The 24513-nt window shown below is 42.1% G+C and overlaps 1 protein-coding gene across 2 annotated transcripts in view; it reads right to left on the reverse strand.

Annotated features, from left to right (window-relative positions):
- Window positions 1-18306, reverse strand: part of GABRA5 (gamma-aminobutyric acid type A receptor subunit alpha5) — a 301112-nt gene extending 282806 nt beyond the window's left edge. Inside the window, exons 1-2 of one of the 2 annotated variants that reach the window (XM_063953304.1) lie at window positions 17651-18306; window positions 16134-16285 (exon numbers count right to left, since the gene is read on the reverse strand). In XM_063953304.1, the coding sequence (XP_063809374.1) occupies window positions 16134-16219 (86 nt within the window). In that variant the 5' untranslated portion in view covers window positions 16220-16285; window positions 17651-18306. Of the gene's footprint in view, window positions 1-16133; window positions 16286-17186; window positions 17555-17650 lie in introns of those variants that run through there. The other variant, XM_063953306.1, reaches the window with a different exon arrangement.
- Window positions 18307-24513: the final 6207 nt, after the last annotated feature.

Genomic DNA, 24513 nt, shown 5'->3' on the forward strand with positions numbered 1-24513 from the left:
ATTATTTAGTAGCAGTTCTGCTAATCTTTCGTTCATTATTCTGCTAAGCTAAGATACACTCCCAGAGGGTGGTGGCCTAGCGTTTGCACTGCTGCTAAAAGCAGCTAGCGAGTGATCAACTCGGAATGAGGGCCAATGTCCTGATACGAAAAAGTTGTCTTTCACATTATGTAGCATCTTCACTAAGCTTCCATAGAGGGATTTAGAGAAAACAAATGTAAGGACTATTCCATTTTTAAGAGATCCATAAATATCATTTTATGACTTTGCATTTGGTTTATTTCAGAAAATCTTAACTGGGGCTCAGCTGTATGATATAAATTTTATAAACTCTATTTTACATAAAAAAAAGACAAGATCTCCCTCTGAAACAAATCCTACAAACCACTTGAAACTTACATTGTACTGGACACCAAGCTACTCTTGGTGCAAGAACTTCATTAAAGTGCATAGATTACAGATATCAATGGAAAATGCAGCTGCATTGTTACAGGATTGTTGTGGACCAACCATAAAATAGGGAAAAGAGAAAGCTACAGTAAAAGCTCATGAAAAACTTTTAGAATGCAATTGTCATTTAGAATCCTGCTTGAGTTGGGTCTAGTATACCGTTACTGTTGAGCCGGCTGAATTACATATGTGTAGACATTACGTATGAAGACAAAGGGAAGATGGAAATGGTAGTAGTTAGTAAGAGAAGGTGGATTAGTGGTTCCTTTAGGATAGGAACGCTGTATTCATGTGTGAAGAGGAGAAAAGGCCAGATAAGGAGTGTGTTAGGTAATAAATCACAACTTGTAAGAGGAAAACTATGTTCAACCCACAAGACAGATAGACTGACAACCCAGAAGGGCAGAATCTATGTTGTACACTGATTCACACAGCGATAGTGCATGATGAAGCACAAAATTAAGTGTGTTGTAGGGAGACTAAACTGGAGTCCATGACAGATGATTCAGATTGTGTTCTAAAAGTAAAAAACAGAATTTTGAATAAGGGTATTTGGGGAATGTGTGTGCACTGCTGGGTGACAAATACTGAAATATTTTCAAGATTAGTGGAAATAAGCCACAACTATTTAGGAGGATAAACTTCTGGGTAATTCAGTTTCCATGCAGTCATTTCATCCTACACTGTACCCAGATTTCTAAATATGCTACATACTAATATGTAGGCATACATACAGATGTAGCCACGCTCATTGTGGCTACATCTTACTGTGATTGCACCTTGTTAGGCATGACCGCATGTATGTCTGGGGCGCGCACATGTCTTAAATGCGCATACGCTCCAATCACCGAGCTTCGCTGAGAGTTCACATTTAGTGCAGATGTAGCTACGATAAGCGTGTCAGCCTGTTTTATAATGGTTTTTACTCCCCAGTCAACAAGAGGATTTTCTATTAATGTGTGACAGCATGGAGACTTGTTGTAGGGATATATAAAGGAAATAATAAAACTAAATTCATAGGATACTGCATTGACTCCCTATTGTTATAAAACATATAGGGGTCTATGTGCTAAGCCATGGAGAATGATAAAGTGGAGAGAGCTAAAGTGCCATCCAAACAGCTTCTAACTGCTGTTACAGGCTGTACTTGAAAAATGACATTTAGGAGCTGATTGGGTGGTAGTTTATCTTTCTCCACTTTAGAACTCTTTAAGGCTTAGTACTGTACATCTGCCCCTAAGGCATTTAAAGGCCTATTAAATGCCACATGCAGGTCAGTGCAACTTTATAAAGGGGATCTAGTGTGGTACATTTATCTCTGTTTGCCACCTTTTATTTTTAAACAAAAGAAGATGTTTTTTATTTTTACTCTTTAGTTTGTCTTTCACATATATTTATTGAAATATGGCATTGTGAACCCACTGTACTAGTATTTTTTTTAACATAAAATGATAGTGACCGTTATGTCCTCACCAAAATGGTGTGGTTTATTCAGTACTTTAACACAATACTTACTATATATATTTTTTTATCTTTCTCTTTTCATGGTGCACTTGGTTGAAAATTGAGTAATAACTAGAGATGAGCGCCTGAAATTTTTCGGGTTTTGTGTTTTGGTTTTGGGTTCGGTTCCGCGGCCGTGTTTTGGGTTCGAACGCGTTTTGGCAAAACCTCACCGAATTTTTTTTGTCGGATTCGGGTGTGTTTTGGATTCGGGTGTTTTTTTCAAAAAACACTAAAAAACAGCTTAAATCATAGAATTTGGGGGTCATTTTGATCCCAAAGTATTATTAACCTCAAAAACCATAATTTACACTCATTTTCAGTCTATTCTGAATACCTCACACCTCACAATATTATTTTTAGTCCTAAAATTTGCACCGAGGTCGCTGTGTGAGTAAGATAAGCGACCCTAGTGGCCGACACAAACACCGGGCCCATCTAGGAGTGGCACTGCAGTGTCACGCAGGATGTCCCTTCCAAAAAACCCTCCCCAAACAGCACATGACGCAAAGAAAAAAAGAGGCGCAATGAGGTAGCTGTGTGAGTAAGATTAGCGACCCTAGTGGCCGACACAAACACCGGGCCCATCTAGGAGTGGCACTGCAGTGTCACGCAGGATGGCCCTTCCAAAAAACCCTCCCCAAACAGCACATGACGCAAAGAAAAAAAGAGGCGCAATGAGGTAGCTGACTGTGTGAGTAAGATTAGCGACCCTAGTGGCCGGCACAAACACCGGGCACATCTAGGAGTGGCACTGCAGTGTCACGCAGGATGTCCCTTCCAAAAAACCCTCCCCAAACAGCACATGACGCAAAGAAAAAAAGAGGCGCAATGAGGTAGCTGTGTGAGTAAGATTAGCGACCCTAGTGGCCGACACAAACACCGGGCCCATCTAGGAGTGGCACTGCAGTGTCACGCAGGGTGTCCCTTCCAAAAAACCCACCCCAATCAGCACATGATGCAAAGAAAAAGAAAAGAAAAAAGAGGTGCAAGATGGAATTATCCTTGGGCCCTCCCACCCACCCTTATGTTGTATAAACAAAACAGGACATGCACACTTTAACCAACCCATCATTTCAGTGACAGGGTCTGCCACACGACTGTGACTGATATGACGGGTTGGTTTGGACCCCCCCCAAAAAAGAAGCAATTAATCTCTCCTTGCACAAACTGGCTCTACAGAGGCAAGATGTCCACCTCATCTTCACCCTCCGATATATCACCGTGTACATCCCCCTCCTCACAGATTATCAATTCGTCCCCACTGGAATCCACCATCTCAGCTCCCTGTGTACTTTGTGGAGGCAATTGCTGCTGGTCAATGTCTCCGCGGAGGAATTGATTATAATTCATTTTAATGAACATCATCTTCTCCACATTTTCTGGATGTAACCTCGTACGCCGATTGCTGACAAGGTGAGCGGCGGCACTAAACACTCTTTCGGAGTACACACTTGTGGGAGGGCAACTTAGGTAGAATAAAGCCAGTTTGTGCAAGGGCCTCCAAATTGCCTCTTTTTCCTGCCAGTATAAGTACGGACTGTGTGACGTGCCTACTTGGATGCGGTCACTCATATAATCCTCCACCATTCTATCAATGTTGAGAGAATCATATGCAGTGACAGTAGACGACATGTCCGTAATCGTTGTCAGGTCCTTCAGTCCGGACCAGATGTCAGCATCAGCAGTCGCTCCAGACTGCCCTGCATCACCGCCAGCGGGTGGGCTCGGAATTCTGAGCCTTTTCCTCGCACCCCCAGTTGCGGGAGAATGTGAAGGAGGAGATGTTGACAGGTCGCGTTCCGCTTGACTTGACAATTTTGTCACCAGCAGGTCTTTCAACCCCAGCAGACCTGTGTCTGCCAGAAAGAGAGATCCAAGGTAGGCTTTAAATCTAGGATCGAGCACGGTGGCCAAAATGTAGTGCTCTGATTTCAACAGATTGACCACCCGTGAATCCTTGTTAAGCGAATTAAGGGCTGCATCCACAAGTCCCACATGCCTAGCGGAATCGCTCCGTGTTAGCTCCTCCTTCAATGCCTCCAGCTTCTTCTGCAAAAGCCTGATGAGGGGAATGACCTGACTCAGGCTGGCAGTGTCTGAACTGACTTCACGTGTGGCAAGTTCAAAGGGCATCAGAACCTTGCACAACGTTGAAATCATTCTCCACTGCACTTGAGACAGGTGCATTCCACCTACTATATCGTGCTCAATTGTATAGGCTTGAATGGCCTTTTGCTGCTCCTCCAACCTCTGAAGCATATAGAGGGTTGAATTCCACCTCGTTACCACTTCTTGCTTCAGATGATGGCAGGGCAGGTTCAGTAGTTTTTGGTGGTGCTCCAGTTTTCTGTACGTGGTGCCTGTACGCCGAAAGTGTCCCGCAATTCTTCTGGCCACCGACAGCATCTCTTGCACGGCCCTGTCGTTTTTTAAAAAATTCTGCACCACCAAATTCAAGGTATGTGCAAAACATGGGACGTGCTGGAATTGGCCCAGATTTAATGCACACACAATATTGCTGGCGTTGTCCGATGCCACAAATCCACAGGAGAGTCCAATTGGGGTAAGCCATTCCGCGATGATCTTCCTCAGTTGCCGTAAGAGGTTTTCAGCTGTGTGCGTATTCTGGAAAGCGGTGATACAAAGCGTAGCCTGCCTAGGAAAGAGTTGGCGTTTGCGAGATGCTGCTACTGGTGCCGCCGCTGCTGTTCTTGCGGCGGGAGTCCATACATCTACCCAGTGGGCTGTCACAGTCATATAGTCCTGACCCTGCCCTGCTCCACTTGTCCACATGTCCGTGGTTAAGTGGACATTGGGTACAGCTGCATTTTTTAGGACACTGGTGACTCTTTTTCTGAGGTCTGTGTACATTTTCGGTATCGCCTGCCTAGAGAAATGGAACCTAGATGGTATTTGGTACCGGGGACACAGTACCTCCAACAAGTCTCTAGTTGGCTCTGCAGTAATGATGGATACCGGAACCACGTTTCTCACCACCCAGGATGCCAAGGCCTCAGTTATCCGCTTTGCAGTAGGATGACTGCTGTGATATTTCATCTTCCTCGCAAAGGACTGTTGAACAGTCAATTGCTTACTGGAAGTAGTACAAGTGGGCTTACGACTTCCCCTCTGGGATGACCATCGACTCCCAGCGGCAACAACAGCAGCGCCAGCAGCAGTAGGCGTTACACGCAAGGATGCATCGGAGGAATCCCAGGCAGGAGAGGACTCGTCAGACTTGCCAGTGACATGGCCTGCAGGACTATTGGCATTCCTGGGGAAGGAGGAAATTGACACTGAGGGAGTTGGTGGGGTGGTTTGCGTGAGCTTGGTTACAAGAGGAAGGGATTTACTGGTCAGTGGACTGCTTCCGCTGTCACCCAAAGTTTTTGAACTTGTCACTGACTTATTATGAATGCGCTGCAGGTGACGTATAAGGGAGGATGTTCCGAGGTGGTTAACGTCCTTACCCCTACTTATTACAGCTTGACAAAGGGAACACACGGCTTGACACCTGTTGTCCGCATTTGTGGTGAAATACCTCCACACCGAAGAGCTGATTTTTTTGGTATTTTCACCTGGCATGTCAACGGCCATATTCCTCCCACGGACAACAGGTGTCTCCCCGGGTGCCTGACTTAAACAAACCACCTCACCATCAGAATCCTCCTGGTCAATTTCCTCCCCAGCGCCAGCAACACCCATATCCTCCTCATCCTGGTGTACTTCAACACTGACATCTTCAATCTGACTATCAGGAACTGGACTGCGGGTGCTCCTTCCAGCACTTGCAGGGGGCATGCAAATAGTGGAAGGCGCATGCTCTTCACGTCCAGTGTTGGGAAGGTCAGGCATCGCAAACGACACAATTGGACTCTCCTTGTGGATTTGGGATTTCAAAGAACGCACAGTTCTTTGCGGTGCTTTTGCCAGCTTGAGTCTTTTCAGTTTTCTAGCGAGAGGCTGAGTGCTTCCATCCTCATGTGAAGCTGAACCACTAGCCATGAACATAGGCCAGGGCCTCAGCCGTTCCTTGCCACTCCGTGTGGTAAATGGCATATTGGCAAGTTTACGCTTCTCCTCCGACAATTTTATTTTAGGTTTTGGAGTCCTTTTTTTTCTGATATTTGGTGTTTTGGATTTGACATGCTCTGTACTATGACATTGGGCATCGGCCTTGGCAGACGACGTTGCTGGCATTTCATCATCTCGGCCATGACTAGTGGCAGCAGCTTCAGCACGAGGTGGAAGTGGATCTTGATCTTTCCCTAATTTTGGAACCTCAACTTTTTTGTTCTCCATATTTTATAGGCAGAACTAAAAGGCACCTCAGGTAAACAATGGAGATGGATGGATTGGATACTAGTATACAATTATGGACGGACTGCCACGGTTAGGTGGTATAAAAAAACCACGGTTAGGTGGTATATATTATAATAATAATACAATTATGGATGGACGGACTGCCTGCCGACTGCCGACACAGAGGTAGCCACAGCCGTGAACTACCGCACTGTACACTGGTTGATAAAGAGATAGTAGTATACTCGTAACAATTAGGATGACACTATGACGGTATAAAGAATGAAAAAAAAACCACGGTTAGGTGGTAGGTATATAATAATAAATAATACAATTCTGGTCGGACGGACTGCCTGCCGTGTGCCGACACAGAGGTAGCCACAGCCGTGAACTACCGCACTGTACACTGGTTGATAAAGAGATAGTAGTATACTCGTAACAATTAGGATGACACTATGATGGTATAAAGAATGAAAAAAAAAACCACGGTTAGGTGGTAGGTATATAATAATAAATAATACAATTCTGGTCGGACGGACTGCCTGCCGTGTGCCGACACAGAGGTAGCCACAGCCGTGAACTACCGCACTGTACACTGGTTGATAAAGAGATAGTAGTATACTCGTAACAATTAGGATGACACTATGACGGTATAAAGAATGAAAAAAAAACCACGGTTAGGTGGTAGGTATATAATAATAAATAATACAATTCTGGTCGGACGGACTGCCTGCCGTGTGCCGACACAGAGGTAGCCACAGCCGTGAACTACCGCACTGTACACTGGTTGATAAAGAGATAGTAGTATACTCGTAACAATTAGGATGACACTATGACGGTATAAAGAATGAAAAAAAAACCACGGTTAGGTGGTAGGTATATAATAATAAATAATACAATTCTGGTCGGACGGACTGCCTGCCGTGTGCCGACACAGAGGTAGCCACAGCCGTGAACTACCGCACTGTACACTGGTTGATAAAGAGATAGTAGTATACTCGTAACAATTAGGATGACACTATGACGGTATAAAGAATGAAAAAAAAACCACGGTTAGGTGGTAGGTATATAATAATAAATAATACAATTCTGGTCGGACGGACTGCCTGCCGTGTGCCGACACAGAGGTAGCCACAGCCGTGAACTACCGCACTGTACACTGGTTGATAAAGAGATAGTAGTATACTCGTAACAATTAGGATGACACTATGACGGTATAAAGAATGAAAAAAAAACCACGGTTAGGTGGTAGGTATATAATAATAAATAATACAATTCTGGTCGGACGGACTGCCTGCCGTGTGCCGACACAGAGGTAGCCACAGCCGTGAACTACCGCACTGTACACTGGTTGATAAAGAGATAGTAGTATACTCGTAACAATTAGGATGACACTATGACGGTATAAAGAATGAAAAAAAAAACCACGGTTAGGTGGTAGGTATATAATAATAAATAATACAATTCTGGTCGGACGGACTGCCTGCCGTGTGCCGACACAGAGGTAGCCACAGCCGTGAACTACCGCACTGTACACTGGTTGATAAAGAGATAGTAGTATACTCGTAACAATTAGGATGACACTATGACGGTATAAAGAATGAAAAAAAAAACCACGGTTAGGTGGTAGGTATATAATAATAAATAATACAATTCTGGTCGGACGGACTGCCTGCCGTGTGCCGACACAGAGGTAGCCACAGCCGTGAACTACCGCACTGTACACTGGTTGATAAAGAGATAGTAGTATACTCGTAACAATTAGGATGACACTATGACGGTATAAAGAATGAAAAAAAAACCACGGTTAGGTGGTAGGTATATAATAATAAATAATACAATTCTGGTCGGACGGACTGCCTGCCGTGTGCCGACACAGAGGTAGCCACAGCCGTGAACTACCGCACTGTACACTGGTTGATAAAGAGATAGTAGTATACTCGTAACAATTAGGATGACACTATGACGGTATAAAGAATGAAAAAAAAACCACGGTTAGGTGGTAGGTATATAATAATAAATAATACAATTCTGGTCGGACGGACTGCCTGCCGTGTGCCGACACAGAGGTAGCCACAGCCGTGAACTACCGCACTGTACTGTGTCTGCTGCTAATATAGACTGGTTGATATTTAAAGAGATATTAGTAGTATACAACAATACTATACTGGTGGTCAGGCACTGGTCACCACTCCTGCAGCAAAAGTGTGCACTGTTAATTAATATAATTGTACTCCTGGCTCCTGCTAACAACCTGCAGTGCTCCCCAGTCTCCCCCACAATTAATTATAAGCTTTTAATTTATACATTGATGACTGTGCAGCACACTGGGCTGAGCTGAGTGCACACAGACTGAGTCACACTGTGTGACTGACTGTGCTGTGTATCGTTTTTTTTTTCAGGCAGAGAACGGATATAGCAGAGAGAAGTGAACGGATATATTATATTAAATAAAAGTTAACTAGCAACTGCACTGGTCACTGACTGTGGTAAACTAACTCTGTCTGCGACTCTGCACAATCTCTCTCTCTCTATCTAATCTATCTCTATTCTAATGGAGAGGACGCCAGACACGTCCTCTCCCTATCAATCTCAATGCACGAGTGAAAATGGCGGCGACGCGCGGCTCCTTATATAGAATCCGAGTCTCGCGATAGAATCCGAGCCTCGCGAGAATCCGACAGCGTCATGATGACGTTCGGGCGCGCTCGGGTTAACCGAGCAAGGCGGGAAGATCCGAGTCGCTCGGACCCGTGAAAAAAAACATGAAGTTCGGGCGGGTTCGGATTCCGAGGAACCGAACCCGCTCATCTCTAGTAATAACGTCTCTGTGCACGGATCAACTGCTTACTGGAGAATTATACTCTCCGTTGATGAATACTGTTTCTTGGAAATTTACACAGACGTGTTCTAACTGAAGCACATCCATCTATACCTATGTTTTTCATTATATTGTTGTAGAGTGTAGGTGGCACCTATAATTTAGGCTGCATCAGCGCAAAGGGGCTGAGATGGGAGAGAGAGTAGGTCAGTTGTCAGCTGTAATATGGAAAACAAAAGGATGGAAGATTGTGAAACTTCAAAGAGTGGGAAAGGAAGACGTGATACATGTGAGAATAATGTAAAAACCTCACAAGTATACTGCTAAGATGTATATGTGGTAGAAGGAGTTATAATGCATAATATAAGAAGCAAAGTGTAATACTGCATAAAACTTATTTGTTATACTATATCAACAGAAAAGAACTTGACATACAAAATGCATCTTGCATACTACAACTGCAAACTGATCTTTCATATAGAGATGTATTCATTTATGGAATTTGTGTTTACCCCAAATCTTACCCTATTTTCTTAATTTAAGAATTCATTATTTTTTTATGGTGTTGAAGATGAGTGTAATTCCTAAAAATGCATATTATATTGGTTCACACAAATTTATGTTAAATATGCTTTGTTAATTTTAACTAAATTACACCAGTGATTTCATTAAAATACTGCTGATGATGGCACATTTTAGGCTGAATTTGGTGCTTTGAAGCATGGAAGCGTTAGTAGTTCTTGTGCAATCTCCATGTGACCTTGAACAAGTCATTTCATCTTAACTTACTTTCAAGTCAATGTATACTATAGTTTATGCAGGCAAATATTTTATGATGCCTGTAAATTTTCTGCTCTGTAGTTCTGCACTGCATATTAAAACAATACTGTCAGAATATTTCATCACAATTTCAGTCAATTTGCATGACAAATAAACAACACAAAATCTACTGCTCAGAATAATGAACAAAAATCAGTTAGACTTATCCATACATGTATAACTGAAAAATCTAATTACATTTCAGGGTTAGTTTGTTTAAAACCTTATATATCTGAGGTATGATAGTGGAATATTACAAATATTGACCTAACAATCAAAGGTGCTGCTTAAAAGTCCCATATGTATAAATCTTCATATTGTGACAACATATTATGCAGTACATTACAGATATTGTTTATTCCTTCATATACCAGTGGAGCTAAGTATACAATATCTACCATACAAATACTAACATTAACCTGCAGTACTGGTAAGGTTTTTGGGTTGTGGGCAGAAAAAGGAGCAAGAAATTCATGCAAATATGGATAAAACATGAAACAGTAAGTGTCCTGGCTCTATTTCCAGCAGCAAAAAAAAAAAAAAACCCACCAGTCTGATAGCTATTCTAAGCTATATCAACAAGCCAATAAGAAACTGATGGCCACTTAATATTATTATTATTATTATTATTATTATTATTATTATTATTTATTATTACCAGTTATTTATATAGCGCACACATATTCCGCAGCGCTTTACAGAGAATATTTGCCCATTCACATCAGTCCCTGCCCCAGTGGAGCTTACAATCTATATTCCCTACCACACATACACGCACACACATCCACACTAGGGTTAACCAATTAACCTACCAGTATATTTTGGATTGTGGGAGGAAACCGGAGTACCCGGAGGAAACCCACACAAGTACGGGGAGAATTTACAAACTCCACACAGTTAGGGCCATGGTGGGAATCGAACCCATGACCTCAGTGCTGTGAGGCAGTAATGCTAACCATTACCCCATTCGTACTGCCGTAATCAATCATTCACCATTTCAGTCCACATTCAACACGGATACAGACATAGGGGTCTATTCATGTAGGATTGCTTAAAACTCGTTTTACGTATCACCACCCATCGCAGTCTTATCTCAGCTCATTTTTTGTTTCTGCTTCGCAATTCATTAATGTCTGCAGTGGTTGAGTTGTGAACCGGTAACTCCTCCCCCCACGATCCAGCCTTCTCGCCGTCTATGTATGTTTCCGCGGCAAGAATGTTAATCGCGCATGCGCAGGGTGTTGACCTCCCGGCAAGCCGCAGTGGTTGCTGGGAGGTCAGGGGGCGGAGCCTGCGCAAGGTACCGAGCAGCGATCAGGGAAGCATTGAGCTTCCCTGATGTCTCCACCCCACAGTTCAGGTTACGCCGTCCTGAGATGGCGAACCTGAACTCCATGGAGAAGCGGAAAGCTCTGAATAGCACTCACCATACAAAGGTATGGTGATGCGATTCAGGCACAGAGCGGGGGTACCGCTGGAGAAGTCAGGGAGTTCTCCACGGTAATCGCTCTGTGAATTGCAGTAGGTAGAGAAAAGCCCTGTTTAACGCAAAACAGGGCTTTTCACTGCTGCATGAATAGACCCCATAGAGAGGGATTGACCACTATTCTGGCATCTAAATTGTGCATCCTTGTGATAGAAATACCTTGAGGAGGTTCGGATAATATAAACGGTGAAGGACATCTGATATCCAGCAGCTTAATAAGATTTCTACAATGTTTATATTCTTTCTCTCTACTTTGCGCTGTCTTTTCTCATTGGAAACTTGCCACACACTGATAACTGCACAACGTTCCTGCTGGGAATGACTGCTTTAAAACTGAAGGCTTGCTCAGTGACATGCTAAAACTTTTCAGACTTGTCATATTCCATTTTGTTTCTCTGTTTATCTGATATGTTTTCCCTGTTTTCATTATACTATGATATCTCTTACTGTATATATTGTAACTTTTACTGTGCTGCAATAAGCAGAATAATAAAAAAAAAAATGATGGCTGATTAGGCGTTTACCTTACAGTAGCCACATGCCCTGTGCCTTCCCCACCAACAGTTATAATTGTTAATCTACTACTGTACTTTCTGTATTAAACATTCACGTACTTCTAAGATTGTATGCTCATTTGGACATGGTCATTGTATTAAATGTATTTGTTTCATGGTTCCATCAATGTACAGCATTGCATAATTTGCAATAATTAACCGTGTGTGTGTGTGTGTGTGTGTGTGTGTGTGTGTGTGTGTGTGTGTGTGTGTATGTGTTCTACTAACTAGTCCTCTTCCTTCTAAAGATAATGGAAATGTTGAGTTGAAAGGAATTGAAAAGACGTTGATCATAGGACATATCTCTCAAAGAAGGTGAAATTGGCACACTGCTGGGCTATCATTGGTTGGTTAGTGATCCATAACCATTATCTGTATTGATCTGGTTCAAATTAGACTTTTATTTTTAATTTCTATGTCTAAATGTAACATTCTCATGCTTTTGTTTGACTACGTTGTCTTCCTATACCCAGGGCCGGTTCTTGCCCTTGTGGCGCCCCGGGCAAAAGTTAGGGGCGTGGCTTAGTATGGGGGCGTGGTCAGTCACGCCCCCATTTGTAGCGCGGCTGAATGGGAAAAAAGAAAAATATACTTACTATACCCCGCTCCTGTTTCCAGACCCTGCAGACCGGCGCCGCTCTTCTCCTCGGATCTATGGGAGAGACATCAGTCATGACGTCTCTCCCATAGCACAGCATAGGCACTAGAGGTCAATTATGACCCCTAGCGTCTGTGCCACAGTGCTGTGCGCGATGACGTCATCGCGCACCGCACACCAAAGGTCCTCTCCATGAAGGGAAACTAGACGCTTAGCGTCTGATTCCCTTCAGAGCGGGGGAGGACCAGCGCCACGAAGGGAAACCAGACGCGTAGCGTCTGGTTCCCTTCTCACAGCGGGAGGGGGGGCACAGCGGGGGGACACGGCTGGGGCGCACACTGACAGTGGCGGATCTTGCCATGGTGCGGCGCCCCCCGGATGGCGCCGGCGCCCTCCGGAAGGCGGCGCCCCGGGCAAAAGTCCTGCTTGCCCGTGGCAAGATCCGCCACTGCCTAGACCTAAAATATTTGCAAATAACTGAACCCTCTAAAATGTACTGTGACAAAAGGTGTTTCATTTACATGGTTTCTAACAGTTGCTGCTTTATGGAGAGGTGAACCAAGAAGATGGGCTCTAGCCCAGCCGAACTATATTAATTTATAGTACCCATTTAAAGGTTGTATGAAAGTTTACTAAACTATTAGTTAATCCAAGATACAATTATTTAATAATGTATTATTGATTTAAGAAGACAGATCAGTAGAAATGGAGCCTATATCTATATTTATTAAAAGCATATAACTGACAATGACAGAATCAGGTGCTTATTTCATCACAATTTTATAAGAATTGGTCTTCTGTGTAACAAATAAGAATAATTACATGTACGTTAACCATTTAGAATAATACAAGCACACACTATGCACTGTGATACCTGAAGGACTGTGCTTCATAATAAATGTCAGGATTACAAGTAAAAGAAGGAAACAAAACTGCATATTTATTTTCCATGTTAGCAGTGGAGTCCATTTATATCTGGTTAGATAAATCTAAGATCTCTTTTGGTTATTACTGTTCAGGGCCTGGATGCGGCCACAGAACTTACAAAGCCTAAAATTCCACCCATTAGCCTGTTGCCATGGATGCAAACATTGATTTGTGTTGTCTTTTTTGCTAAACAAAAAGTATATATTATTCATATGTATATTGCTTTCTTTCAAATAAAATATGAATTCTAACTACAGTACAAAGAAAAATATACTTATGTACTATTTTAATATATTTGTTGTGAAATTGCTTTAAAACAAAAATGTATGCACAGAACTAATTATGTTCTGATGATTAGGATACTGCAAGTAACTTTTTAATTGTGCAAACTAATTAATTTACAACATATTTGTGATATAACCTTTTTTGTGATTTACAATATGATTATATAAAAAGCTTTAACATTTTAAATGGCTGTACCCATTAGTTTTCTTTTTTTCCCATGTGAGAGATAAAGCCATATAAACCATATATATACACAGTAATAAGTGGGTGTGGATCATTAGATCGACAGTGTCTAGGTCGACAATGTTTGGGTCGACCACTATAGGTCGACAGTCACTAGGTCAACAGGGTTTGAAGGTCGACAGGGTTTCTAGGTCAAAAGGTCGACATGAGTTTTTCATGTTTTTTAGGTGTCGTTTTCTCCGTACAGTGACCAGGAAGCCTAATTAGTGCACCGTGTCCCCGCGCATGGCTCGCTTCATTCGCCATGCTTCGGGCAAGGTGCCTCGCTCCGCTAACGCTGCGCTCGGCACAGGTTACTATTCCCAATCGTAGTCCGCGTGGATTGTTAAGTATGAAAAAGTTTAAAAAAAACTGAAAAACTCATGTCGACCTTTTGAGCTGTCGACCTAGAACATGTCGACCTAGAAACCCTGTTGACCTTGAAAACATGTAGACCTAGTGACTGTCGACCAACAGTGGTCGGCCTAAACATTGTCGACCTAGACACTGTCGATCTTCAGACCAGATCCCGTAATAATTACACATTGCTTATTCATTATTGAAAGTTAAAGCTAACCTAAACTATGTTTTTTGTGCATCTGCAAGTGTTTGTTAATATTATGGTGGTATTGCACAACTGCTGATACAGATGCCATGTTATTTGTTTATTACAATTACAGTATTTGAATTGATAAAATCATAATCTTATCCAAATATGCATATGTTTGAAAACCAAAGTTCATTTAATCCCCATAGCACATGTTCAACTAGATTCAGGGGCTGCCCTTTCAGACATCAAGTCTTGTGACACATTCAGCCTTGAGACATATACAGTATGTCACACATCCACACATATGTGGATGTGTAAATTAATTCAGCCCGTATTTAAGATGCTGTGTGACTTAGTTAATTGAACCCATGTTAATTAGTTTAGAAAGGTGGTGCTAAATACGTAACAAACACCTATCAGAATTCATTTGTTAGGTTAGCATTTACAGTACATGTAAATCACTGCAAATACTTGTTGTTGGCATAATGTATTATTTAAGCAGGTTGGATGAATTAGTTTCATAATGGGGTGTGGGGTCATAAATTTCATAATGGGGTGTGGGGTCATAAATTGGACGCTCGTCTATTCCTGCACACATTTTCATGCCACCACGACTCATTTAACAGCAACACCCATTCCCAAAGTAACCCTGTTCCTACTAAATAACTGGACACATGAAAACATTTTTAATCTCTTAAAATAAACTGTGGTAATGTGATAATTCTGATACTATCTGGCACTCACTTCAAAACTAATGATACATGGGTATTCCAGACATAAAGAGAAATATCAGAAAAGTGCTATACGTAACTGTAGGCAACTGCAAGCAATAAGCATAGCTCATGGAGATAGATTTCAGATGTCTATGTTCTCATAGGCAATTGCTATTTTGTGTGGAGTGTGCAACCTTGTGTGTAAGGTGTGTAGAAATGTTCCTGTAGTTTAGGAGGGACAACTCCTACAGGCACACTGATCTTGCTACTTTGGAGAAGTGTCTGTTGTGTAATGTGGTGGTCCAGCTACTACCTATTCAGAGTGTTATATATTATACAATTTGTTGCCTCCCTGGATCTAACTAGTATTTATTTCCATTATCCAATAGACGTTAAGTGTTGCTCTTTAGGTTTCAAAAATAGTACAATAAATGGTTTAATACTTGTTAAAGTACTCTTAAATAATCATATTGGTAATACAATATTAATATTAATTGCATGGCTTTCATGTGTCAATTTTGTACATTCTTTTATATCACGATATATGACATCAAGAATAATAAGCATTAGGTATAGCAATTTAAGGTTATTTATATTGTTCTAGATGATGATGGAACTGAAATGAAGATTTAAGTTAAATGGTCAAACATAAATCTTACTGTTGCTTTGAGTCTGTGTAAGCAGTCTATCAGATCAATGACGTCAATATGTAAAGGACTACAGTGGGCATTGATGATATATATTCATGCAATTGACTTTCAGTTAATATATTTTGAGTAAAATGGAGAATAGATTATCACAATCTCTTAAAGTAATTGTCATGCACTTATTTTTATTGAAAATTACTTGTAAATTAAATGCATTTTCATGAAAAAAAAAATAGTTGGCAATGGCACTTACCTGAACTTAATGGGCAAACTGGCAATGACACAGGATATAAGTATTTTTCTTAACAGGGTAATAGTTGACTTGACTGTACAGTCCATTTCCAGCAGGTGTATGGGTGAGTGAGTTACTATGTATGCAAATAGTATGGATGCTGTCCTCTCCCACTGTGAAAATAGGATCAGAGAAATAACATTCAATAATTAATTAGTCATTATGCAGTTGTACCACTCTATATATTTAAATGAAGGGTTGGCATTGTATAAATAGATTAGGAATGGCATGGATTCGACATACTTTTGGACATCCTCACAGCACACCATTTATAGTGATTATTATTTTCTTTCAGAGAGGACAGGGTTTATTGTATGTTATATTGTCGATATTTAAACTACTTTAGCTTCATGATGAGACTATAGGGACTGTATGGTAGATTTCCCAGCTGAAGTGAGCGTGATCAATATGGTTAACACACTGCCAGTGCTACCATGTAGGGTAATAGGAGCAATTTGACCCGGTCTGCTGCTACATTACTGTGACATGTACCTGGCAACGATTAATACATCAGTAATCAGCTGCATCTTGTACCAGGAATGGAGCTGTCCACTGGGGTAGTGCTGATGCATTCTTTCATTACAATGACAGTATGTGTGCACCATTTCTGACATATACCCGATTCCACTAAACATAAATGAATGCTATAGCAAAGCAGCCCCCGTCCCAATATGATCACACACGCAGTATCTCACCCTGCTCTACATAACATCGCCTCTACACAAAGCCCTGATCATCGCAGTCATTTCCTCCCAGTAAGTGGAACTGCAGCTCCTTTCACACAAAGGTCACATGAAGCCTATTGCTGTAAAACACGTAAATTCCACATACTGTAATATGTATTATTCTGCAGCCTCTATGACTCGGAATACGATGCAGTTCCCCATTTAAATCCAGTATTTTTGCAGGTTAAACAATGCAACACTTGCAGCCCCATTGTACTGTTGAGTGTACAGTGTATTATGCTTTAGCTATACTAACTATTTCCCATGCATATCGTTGCTGAGCCCTTACCTCGTCCTCTTACACTTGTCCCTCAGCAGGTGTTAGACACTTGCAGTATAGCAGACATTACAATGTAGGAGATCCCTGTGCACATCCTAAGAGCAGTCATGCCAGTCCCACTGCCCAGCACCCAGCCAGTCACACTGCACAGCACCATGCTCAGTCACACTGCACAGCACCCTGACCAGTCACACTGCACAGCACCCTACCCAGGACCTGGCCAGTTACACAGCCTGTCGCACTGCATGCACCCAGCCAGTCACACTGGCAGCATCCCGCCAGTCACACTGCACCCAGACAACAGCCACACTTCACCAACACTCTGCCATTCTCACGTCCCCAGCACCCTGACAATCACATTGACCTATCGCCCTGCCAGTCACGCTGCCCAAGTACCCTGCCAGTCACAGTGCTCAGTACGCATAGCAACCAGACAGTTGTGCAGCAGTAAAGAAAGGCATAGTAGTGCTTACCGAGTGTGCTATATGTGCCGCTGTATTAGGGCCTGGGATGATGTCAGATGTGCCTCATGTCCGACCCTTCCTGTCACCTTGCTCAGGCGCTCTTCATGATTTCCTTCTCACCTTGCATGTGGTCCCTCAGTAGAAGATGATGATGGGGCTGCTGTTGCTACTGGTGGCCCCTACAGTCCTGATAGAGCTCAGCTCCTCCCTCCCTCCGGGATGCACAGCTCCCTGCACCTCTACCAGTGAACAAGTGCCCGCACTCCTCACAGTAATAATCTGTATCTCCTTTCCACCTGTCTGCTGTCCTTGTTCTGCCTGTGGCCGTTGTCAGCGGTCGCTGTAACTATGGGGCTTGCAGCAGACAGAGTGCTGGAGCAAGGACCAAGCAGCCTAATGATGTGATCTCCGGAGGAATGCAGAAGTTGGGACATACCAGCCGTCCCTGGCACAGCGGGCAGGGAGCACACCAGGAGGGCTCTTTTCTGTAATACACTCCGTTCCCCTTCCATAAATACAGCTTCTGTGTCTGGTACAGACAGAATCAATATCGATCATCGTTGTGCATAACACAGTTCGGGGGTGGAGGGGTACGGGGATATTCTATAAGATCATGTACTCTTCTTTGTGAGAAATCACTATAGCAAGCATTCCTTCTGTGTCTGTCACTCCGCATACATCCATCATCTGTCATCTGGCTGCTAAATGTGAATGATGCTTCTCATCTCCTTAACATTATATTAGTCACTTTCTCCTTGTTTATTGTATAGCTTGTCTTGATTTATAGCTATGTCCTTGGCTGTGGTAGGAAACCAGAATGCTCATATGGAAGCATAAAGTGGACTATTCTATGCCTGTTTTTTATTTCCAGCATTTGTGTAAGTACATTTACCATGGTAATTATTGGGACTTTTTTTATATAACTAATTGGTGAACAAATTTCTGATCCTTGTGAGATCTCACTACAATTATACTTGCTATATGTCAAAAGAAGCCATCTGTATATTTACACTACTGCAGATTTGCACAACTTGTACATGTTTTCATATGGTAATTTTATCCTTATATCTTTGTACGTATGTTCTTTAAAGATCAATAGAAGTAAATAATCCACAATCACAAAATATCTTATTTTTGTTTATAAATAGATAAAAAGTCGTTTCACTTTGAAAAAAATATTCAAAGTAAGATTTTGGGGGAGAGTCAAATGTTTGAACAGACAGGAAAAACAGACACCCAACCGACTTTTCAAACATTTGAATTCCCCCATTTGTGTCATTTTGAAAAAAAAAAAAAAAAAAACCCAGACCAAGTAAAACTGCAGTGTGGTAATATGAAAATAGACCAGTAGAGGGTACTATAATTCCACGAGAAAGTGAATATTTCCCATGGCTGACGACTAGGCATATACTGTATATTGATTTCCCTGTGATTATATCTTTTGAGTCATCTGAGGGTGGAGCAATTGCACTATAAAACCTGGAATACAATGCAGAACAAAGATTTCCTTGAATACTTTACACACATTTTTTAATAGCTGATCAGTGTAACAGGATTATATATTGTTTCAACTGATATATTATCAGCTATTACTTTCTTGGAAACATATTTAATGCATCATGTCATTAGCTTAGTATGTTACAGTGAGCTGGCATAAAGTAATGAAAGTTTTAATTGTAGTGACCTAGGTAAAAAAGAGGTAAATAATAAAACATTACAGCTGATCTCTGGGGACTGCTTTACAATTGGCTTCATTTATCTTGATAAATACAATGGCTACATGAAAATGGGAAAACAAAGGCAGTACTTGTGCAGCTAGATGAACAGGAGCCTCAAGGGAAATTTTGTGAAATCAGTACAAATTAGAAAAAATAAATGAAGACAACTAAAACATACATGTTAATATCATAGGTAAATAAATAGAAATTGAATTAGTAAAGTGTTCATTTAATTCTCCCTCAATTACTGAGAATGGTTAACACAGAAGAGTGCAAAAGTAAGTTTACCTTGATATTTAAAATTATTCACCTCTCCTCTGCAAAGGTCCGCACTTTTCTGCCAAACGTCATGACTATGATGTCCAAGATTGTCACATTTGAGATTATTTCTTTTGTCTAACTATGGCAACAAAATATTGTGGAGGTGAAAGTCAAATGCAGGATACGTAGAGGTAGGTTTTCACGTCACTCCCTCACAATGCCAATGACCAGCTTAAAAGGGGAATGGCTATTAATAACTCATGCCCTCAGCCACATTGCACAGAAAGCCACCTACACTACTTCACTGTACACTCAAATGAAAATCCAATTTCCACCCCCACCATACACTTACATTAAAATATATTTCCGTCCACCTAAAATAATATAAATGCTTAATTTACGTTACAGTATAAATGTACATACAGTATCATTGCCATGTCATCAAAATAATTGTTAAAAACAAGAATTTTCTCAAAGATCTGGAAGTGGAACTGCTTTCTGTCTCTGAATATCTAATAAAGTGCAAAATTTATCGAACCATGTCTCACCAGGCTTATTTCTTTGATAGTTCATTAAAAAATCATGCTTCACATGGATTTGTACTGTATGTTAGGGTGATATAATCTATCTGTAAGCCTACACTGTACAGACTAGCACACCACCAGCAGTAAGAAACAGGATTTAGGGGTCTAGACATACAGCAAAGAAAACCCCTGTTTCACAAGCCACTTCAGAAATCATCCGCAGCCCCTATAGGTTAAATATGCCTGTCATGTATATAGACACTAGCAGCAGTATTCGCAGGGTCCCCTGCTGTGGTGCTCAACCACAGTGACAAGATGGAGGTGCATATGCTCTGACTAAGTGTTGGTGGCCATCTTGGTTAGGTACGGGCAAATGCTCCAAGTGTGAAACCTTATTAGGGAAGTGCGGTAGCGCACCCCATATTCCAAAACTGATCTAGGACTAAGATTGTCACTCCCAGTGTAACAAACTATGCCTCATGATTGACATACTGCTGGCATTTGGGGCTGTCAACAGGAAGTTTTATAGAAAATGGAGGAGTGCCAGTTCTGTTTTCTGGGCATGCCGGAGCCAGTGGGAGTGGCTCCAGGTTTGTGATTTAACCGTACATAGTGTATAACCTGAGGGTTACACAGATATTCGATGGTTAAGCATATGATACGATGCTGCATCTTTGGACACAGCAACAGTTCACAAAAACGTGCAGTGTGTGTCTTTAAACTCAAGATGCCTCCTGCAGCTTTTGCATATTTTAGCGCAACTGCAGCATATAAAAATGCAGTGGTGGTGCTGAATGAGTCAATCTCTGAGCCAGGACCTGTGGCTGTTTTGTGTAAACAGGTAAAACACGAAAAACAATATGTCCTTTTTTTCAGAGAGCAGTCTTTTACTGTTCAGTAGCAAAAATATAAGAAACCGGAGCTTAACAAATTTAAATAGTTGGACGGATAAGTTTGCAAAGATAATATATCAAATTTTTTAAAACATATGTAAAGATTGAGGTAATAAAATGTCATATGACTGGAGACAAAATACATTTTGCCACATATAAAACATAACTCACAAGTGTTAAGCAACATATAAATGGATCCCGGACCTAAAAGCTGGCAAATGTATAGGGACTACAACTCCCACAGTGGGTTATGTATGATATGCTGGCAGTCAGGATGCTGGCGGTCAGACCAACCGCGGCAACCCGATGGTGAGACCCATGACAGGGGCTAGGTAAGTATACTTACCTTTCATAATGCCCCCTAACCCCCCCTTTAGGCAGCTTAAACATAACCCCCACCCCGCAGCCTAACCTTAACGCACCCTGGTGGTGCCTAAACCTAACCTTCCCATCAGCAACTTACCTGTCCGCAGCCCTGGCAAACCCTCATTTGTAATCCTTGTGGGGATGCCAGTGCCGGCATTCTGAGCAGTGTCAGGATTTTGGCATCAGTATTTCGACTGCCGGTATCCCAACCGCCAGGTGCCTGCCCCGATCCCTCCACACTTAGCCACTGAAAACTGAAAGACAACAGCACGGTATTATCCAAAATGTATGGATTGATGTCTAAAGTAGTCCATTTTAGCAACTGATTGCAGCGGTTGTAGGCTGTGCAGGCAATCCACTAGGTATTCCAGTGCTGCAGGTTAGTAGTTCAGGTGAAGAGTTGGCAGATTCCCATTAGTGAATATCTCAGTACATATCAAGATCCAGTTGGCAGATAAATGTTGCAACATCCAAAAGAGTGGCAAGATAATAATATACCGTAAACTCTTAACACGTTTCACTGGACAAAGCCCACCCAGCTTAATCAGCAGAGACGCTTTCAATTTTCAATGAATAATTGTGGGAGCCGTAGTAGTCCCTATCCATTTACCAGCTTTTATGTCCGGGATCCATTTATATGTGGCGTAATATGACTTATTTTTTATATGTGGCAATGCGCTGCTGTGTCCGGTCTCCGGCGTTAGCCAATCAGAGCTTGCGGACCGGCTCCTGATTGGCTGCCAGTCCACGAGCTCTGATTGGCTAGCGAACCGGCGCCAGACAGCCGCCGGAGACCTGGAGCGGCGAGGGGAAGGAGAGGTGCTGCGCTGCGCTCTCCTCCCCTCACATAGCAACAAGCGGCCGGTAAGTGACAGGGGGGATCCGGCGGCACGGAGGGGGGGGTCCGGCGGCACAGTGGGGCATGTATATGGCACCAAGTGGGGCCTGGCACTGTGGGGCATGTATCTGGCACTGTGGGGCATGTAACTGGCACTGTGGGGCAATGTATCTGGCACTGTGGGGCAATGTAACTGGCACTGTGGGGCAATGTATCTGGCACTGTGGGGCATGTAACTGGCACCAAATGGGGCATGTAACTGGCACTGAGTGGGGCCTGGCACTGTGGGGCATGTATCTGGCACTGTGGGGCATGTAACTGGCACTGTGGGGCAATGTATCTGGCACTGTGGGGAAATGTAACTGGCACTGTGGGGCAATGTATCTGGCACTGTGGGGCAATGTAACTGGCACTGTGGTGCAATGTATCTGGCACTGTGGGGCATGTAACTGGCACTGTGGGGCATGTATCTGGCACTGTGGGGCAATGTAACTGGCACTGTGGGGCATGTATCTGGCACTGAGTGGGGCATGTATCTGGCACTGTGGGGCAATGTATCTGGCACTCTGGGGCATGTATCCGGCACTGTGGGGCAATGTAACTGGCACTGTGGGGCAATGTAAATGGCACTGTGGGGCAGTGTAACTGGCACTGAGTGGGGGATGTATCTGGCACTGTGGGGCATGTATCCGGCACTGTGGGGCAATGTAACTGGCACTGTGGGCCATTTTCAGTGGCCACACCCCTTCTGGAGCGTGGCCACACCCCTTCTGGTGTGTGACCACGCCCATTTTTCGTTGCGCTTCTTTTTGTGTGTGGTTTTTTTTTTGGGGGGGGCGCCATTTTCCATCTTGCCCTGGGCTCCGAAAACCCTAGTTACGCCTCTGGTTATATTAACTGTCCTTTATTTACCCCATAAATTAATGGCAATGAAAATAGTTACTTCAATTACCATAATTATGCAAATACTTTGTTGAAATTATGCAAATACTTTGTTAAATATTGCAAGAATTAAGGAAACTGTAAAGAAGCTTTTTTTTACACACAAAATACAAAATCTCTTAAAATTATTAGCAATTCCTCAGTAGATAATGGATGAGATTCATTCCTGAGGCAATGAAATACACAGCCTAAAATATAATAAATACTGGCTATCTGATGATTCTCTCTTTCGAATTAAAAATGGTGAACATGTAATCTTTTTTTAAAGGGACTTTAACCTAAAGTCCAGTACAGTTTTGATTATTTGTGCCTAGCACAGAGGAATTTATATACTAGACCAGTGGTTCCCAAAATTTTTTAAATCACAGCGCCCTAGTGAATCAGAACCCATAGACTGTTTCTTATTGAGAAATTCAGAAAGAAATATTGCATAAATTGTGTTTATATGTCATCCTTAGGTTCAACTGTGTGGTGAGGGAAAGGATTCACATCTGCTTGTCCACATATTTTATGGTGAGGGAAAGGATTCACATCTGCTTGTCCACATATTTTATGGTGAGGGAAAGGATTCACATCTGCTTGTCCACATATTTTATGATTCGCAGCCACCAGCACTGGATTTGTCTATTACATTGACATAAATAATTTGAATTGGTCCTGGACCACCAATCCAAGGCACCCCTGCAAGTGTCCCGAGGCACCCTTAGGGTGTCATGGCACACAGTTTGAGAACCACTGTACTAGACATAGACTTATGTTTTTCTGCTGTCCATATTACTGAGAAAAGTTAGAGGGCAGGATGTACATTCCACCATTGATTTCACGCATAGCAGCGTTTAGTAACTTCGTATACATGTACAATTGCAATTACAATCTTCCAATTAGAGCTGTCCTTTGCAATAAGAATACTTCTGGGTTCATGTTTCTTGTAAATGGTAATTAATATTACTATACTTTTTTAGTACATATCAGTGGCGTCCAGAGTGCAACCCACAATTAAACTTGCTCTTCTGTTTTTACTTACTATTGGACTTCTAAGTCCACGTTTTCCTGTATAAGACTGCATCTGGATCATTAATAACTACCAAACCACAAGATGGTACAGTATATGTTTTTGACATACAGTATTTGAACTACAGAAAATAAATAGCTAGCAATTCCAACATACATGACATGCAATAATAAAAACAAACAGGCTTCACTTGCCTTACATAAATGTATACTGTACATTTTAAATATAAGAATTGTCTCTGAATATATATTTAAATTGGAACATGCCAATTATCAATAATTCACAAAAGAATTGAGAATATTCTGTGTACTATACATT

This window comes from Pseudophryne corroboree, chromosome 2 (assembly GCF_028390025.1).
Source record: "Pseudophryne corroboree isolate aPseCor3 chromosome 2, aPseCor3.hap2, whole genome shotgun sequence".
Taxonomy (NCBI): Eukaryota; Metazoa; Chordata; class Amphibia; order Anura; family Myobatrachidae; genus Pseudophryne; species Pseudophryne corroboree.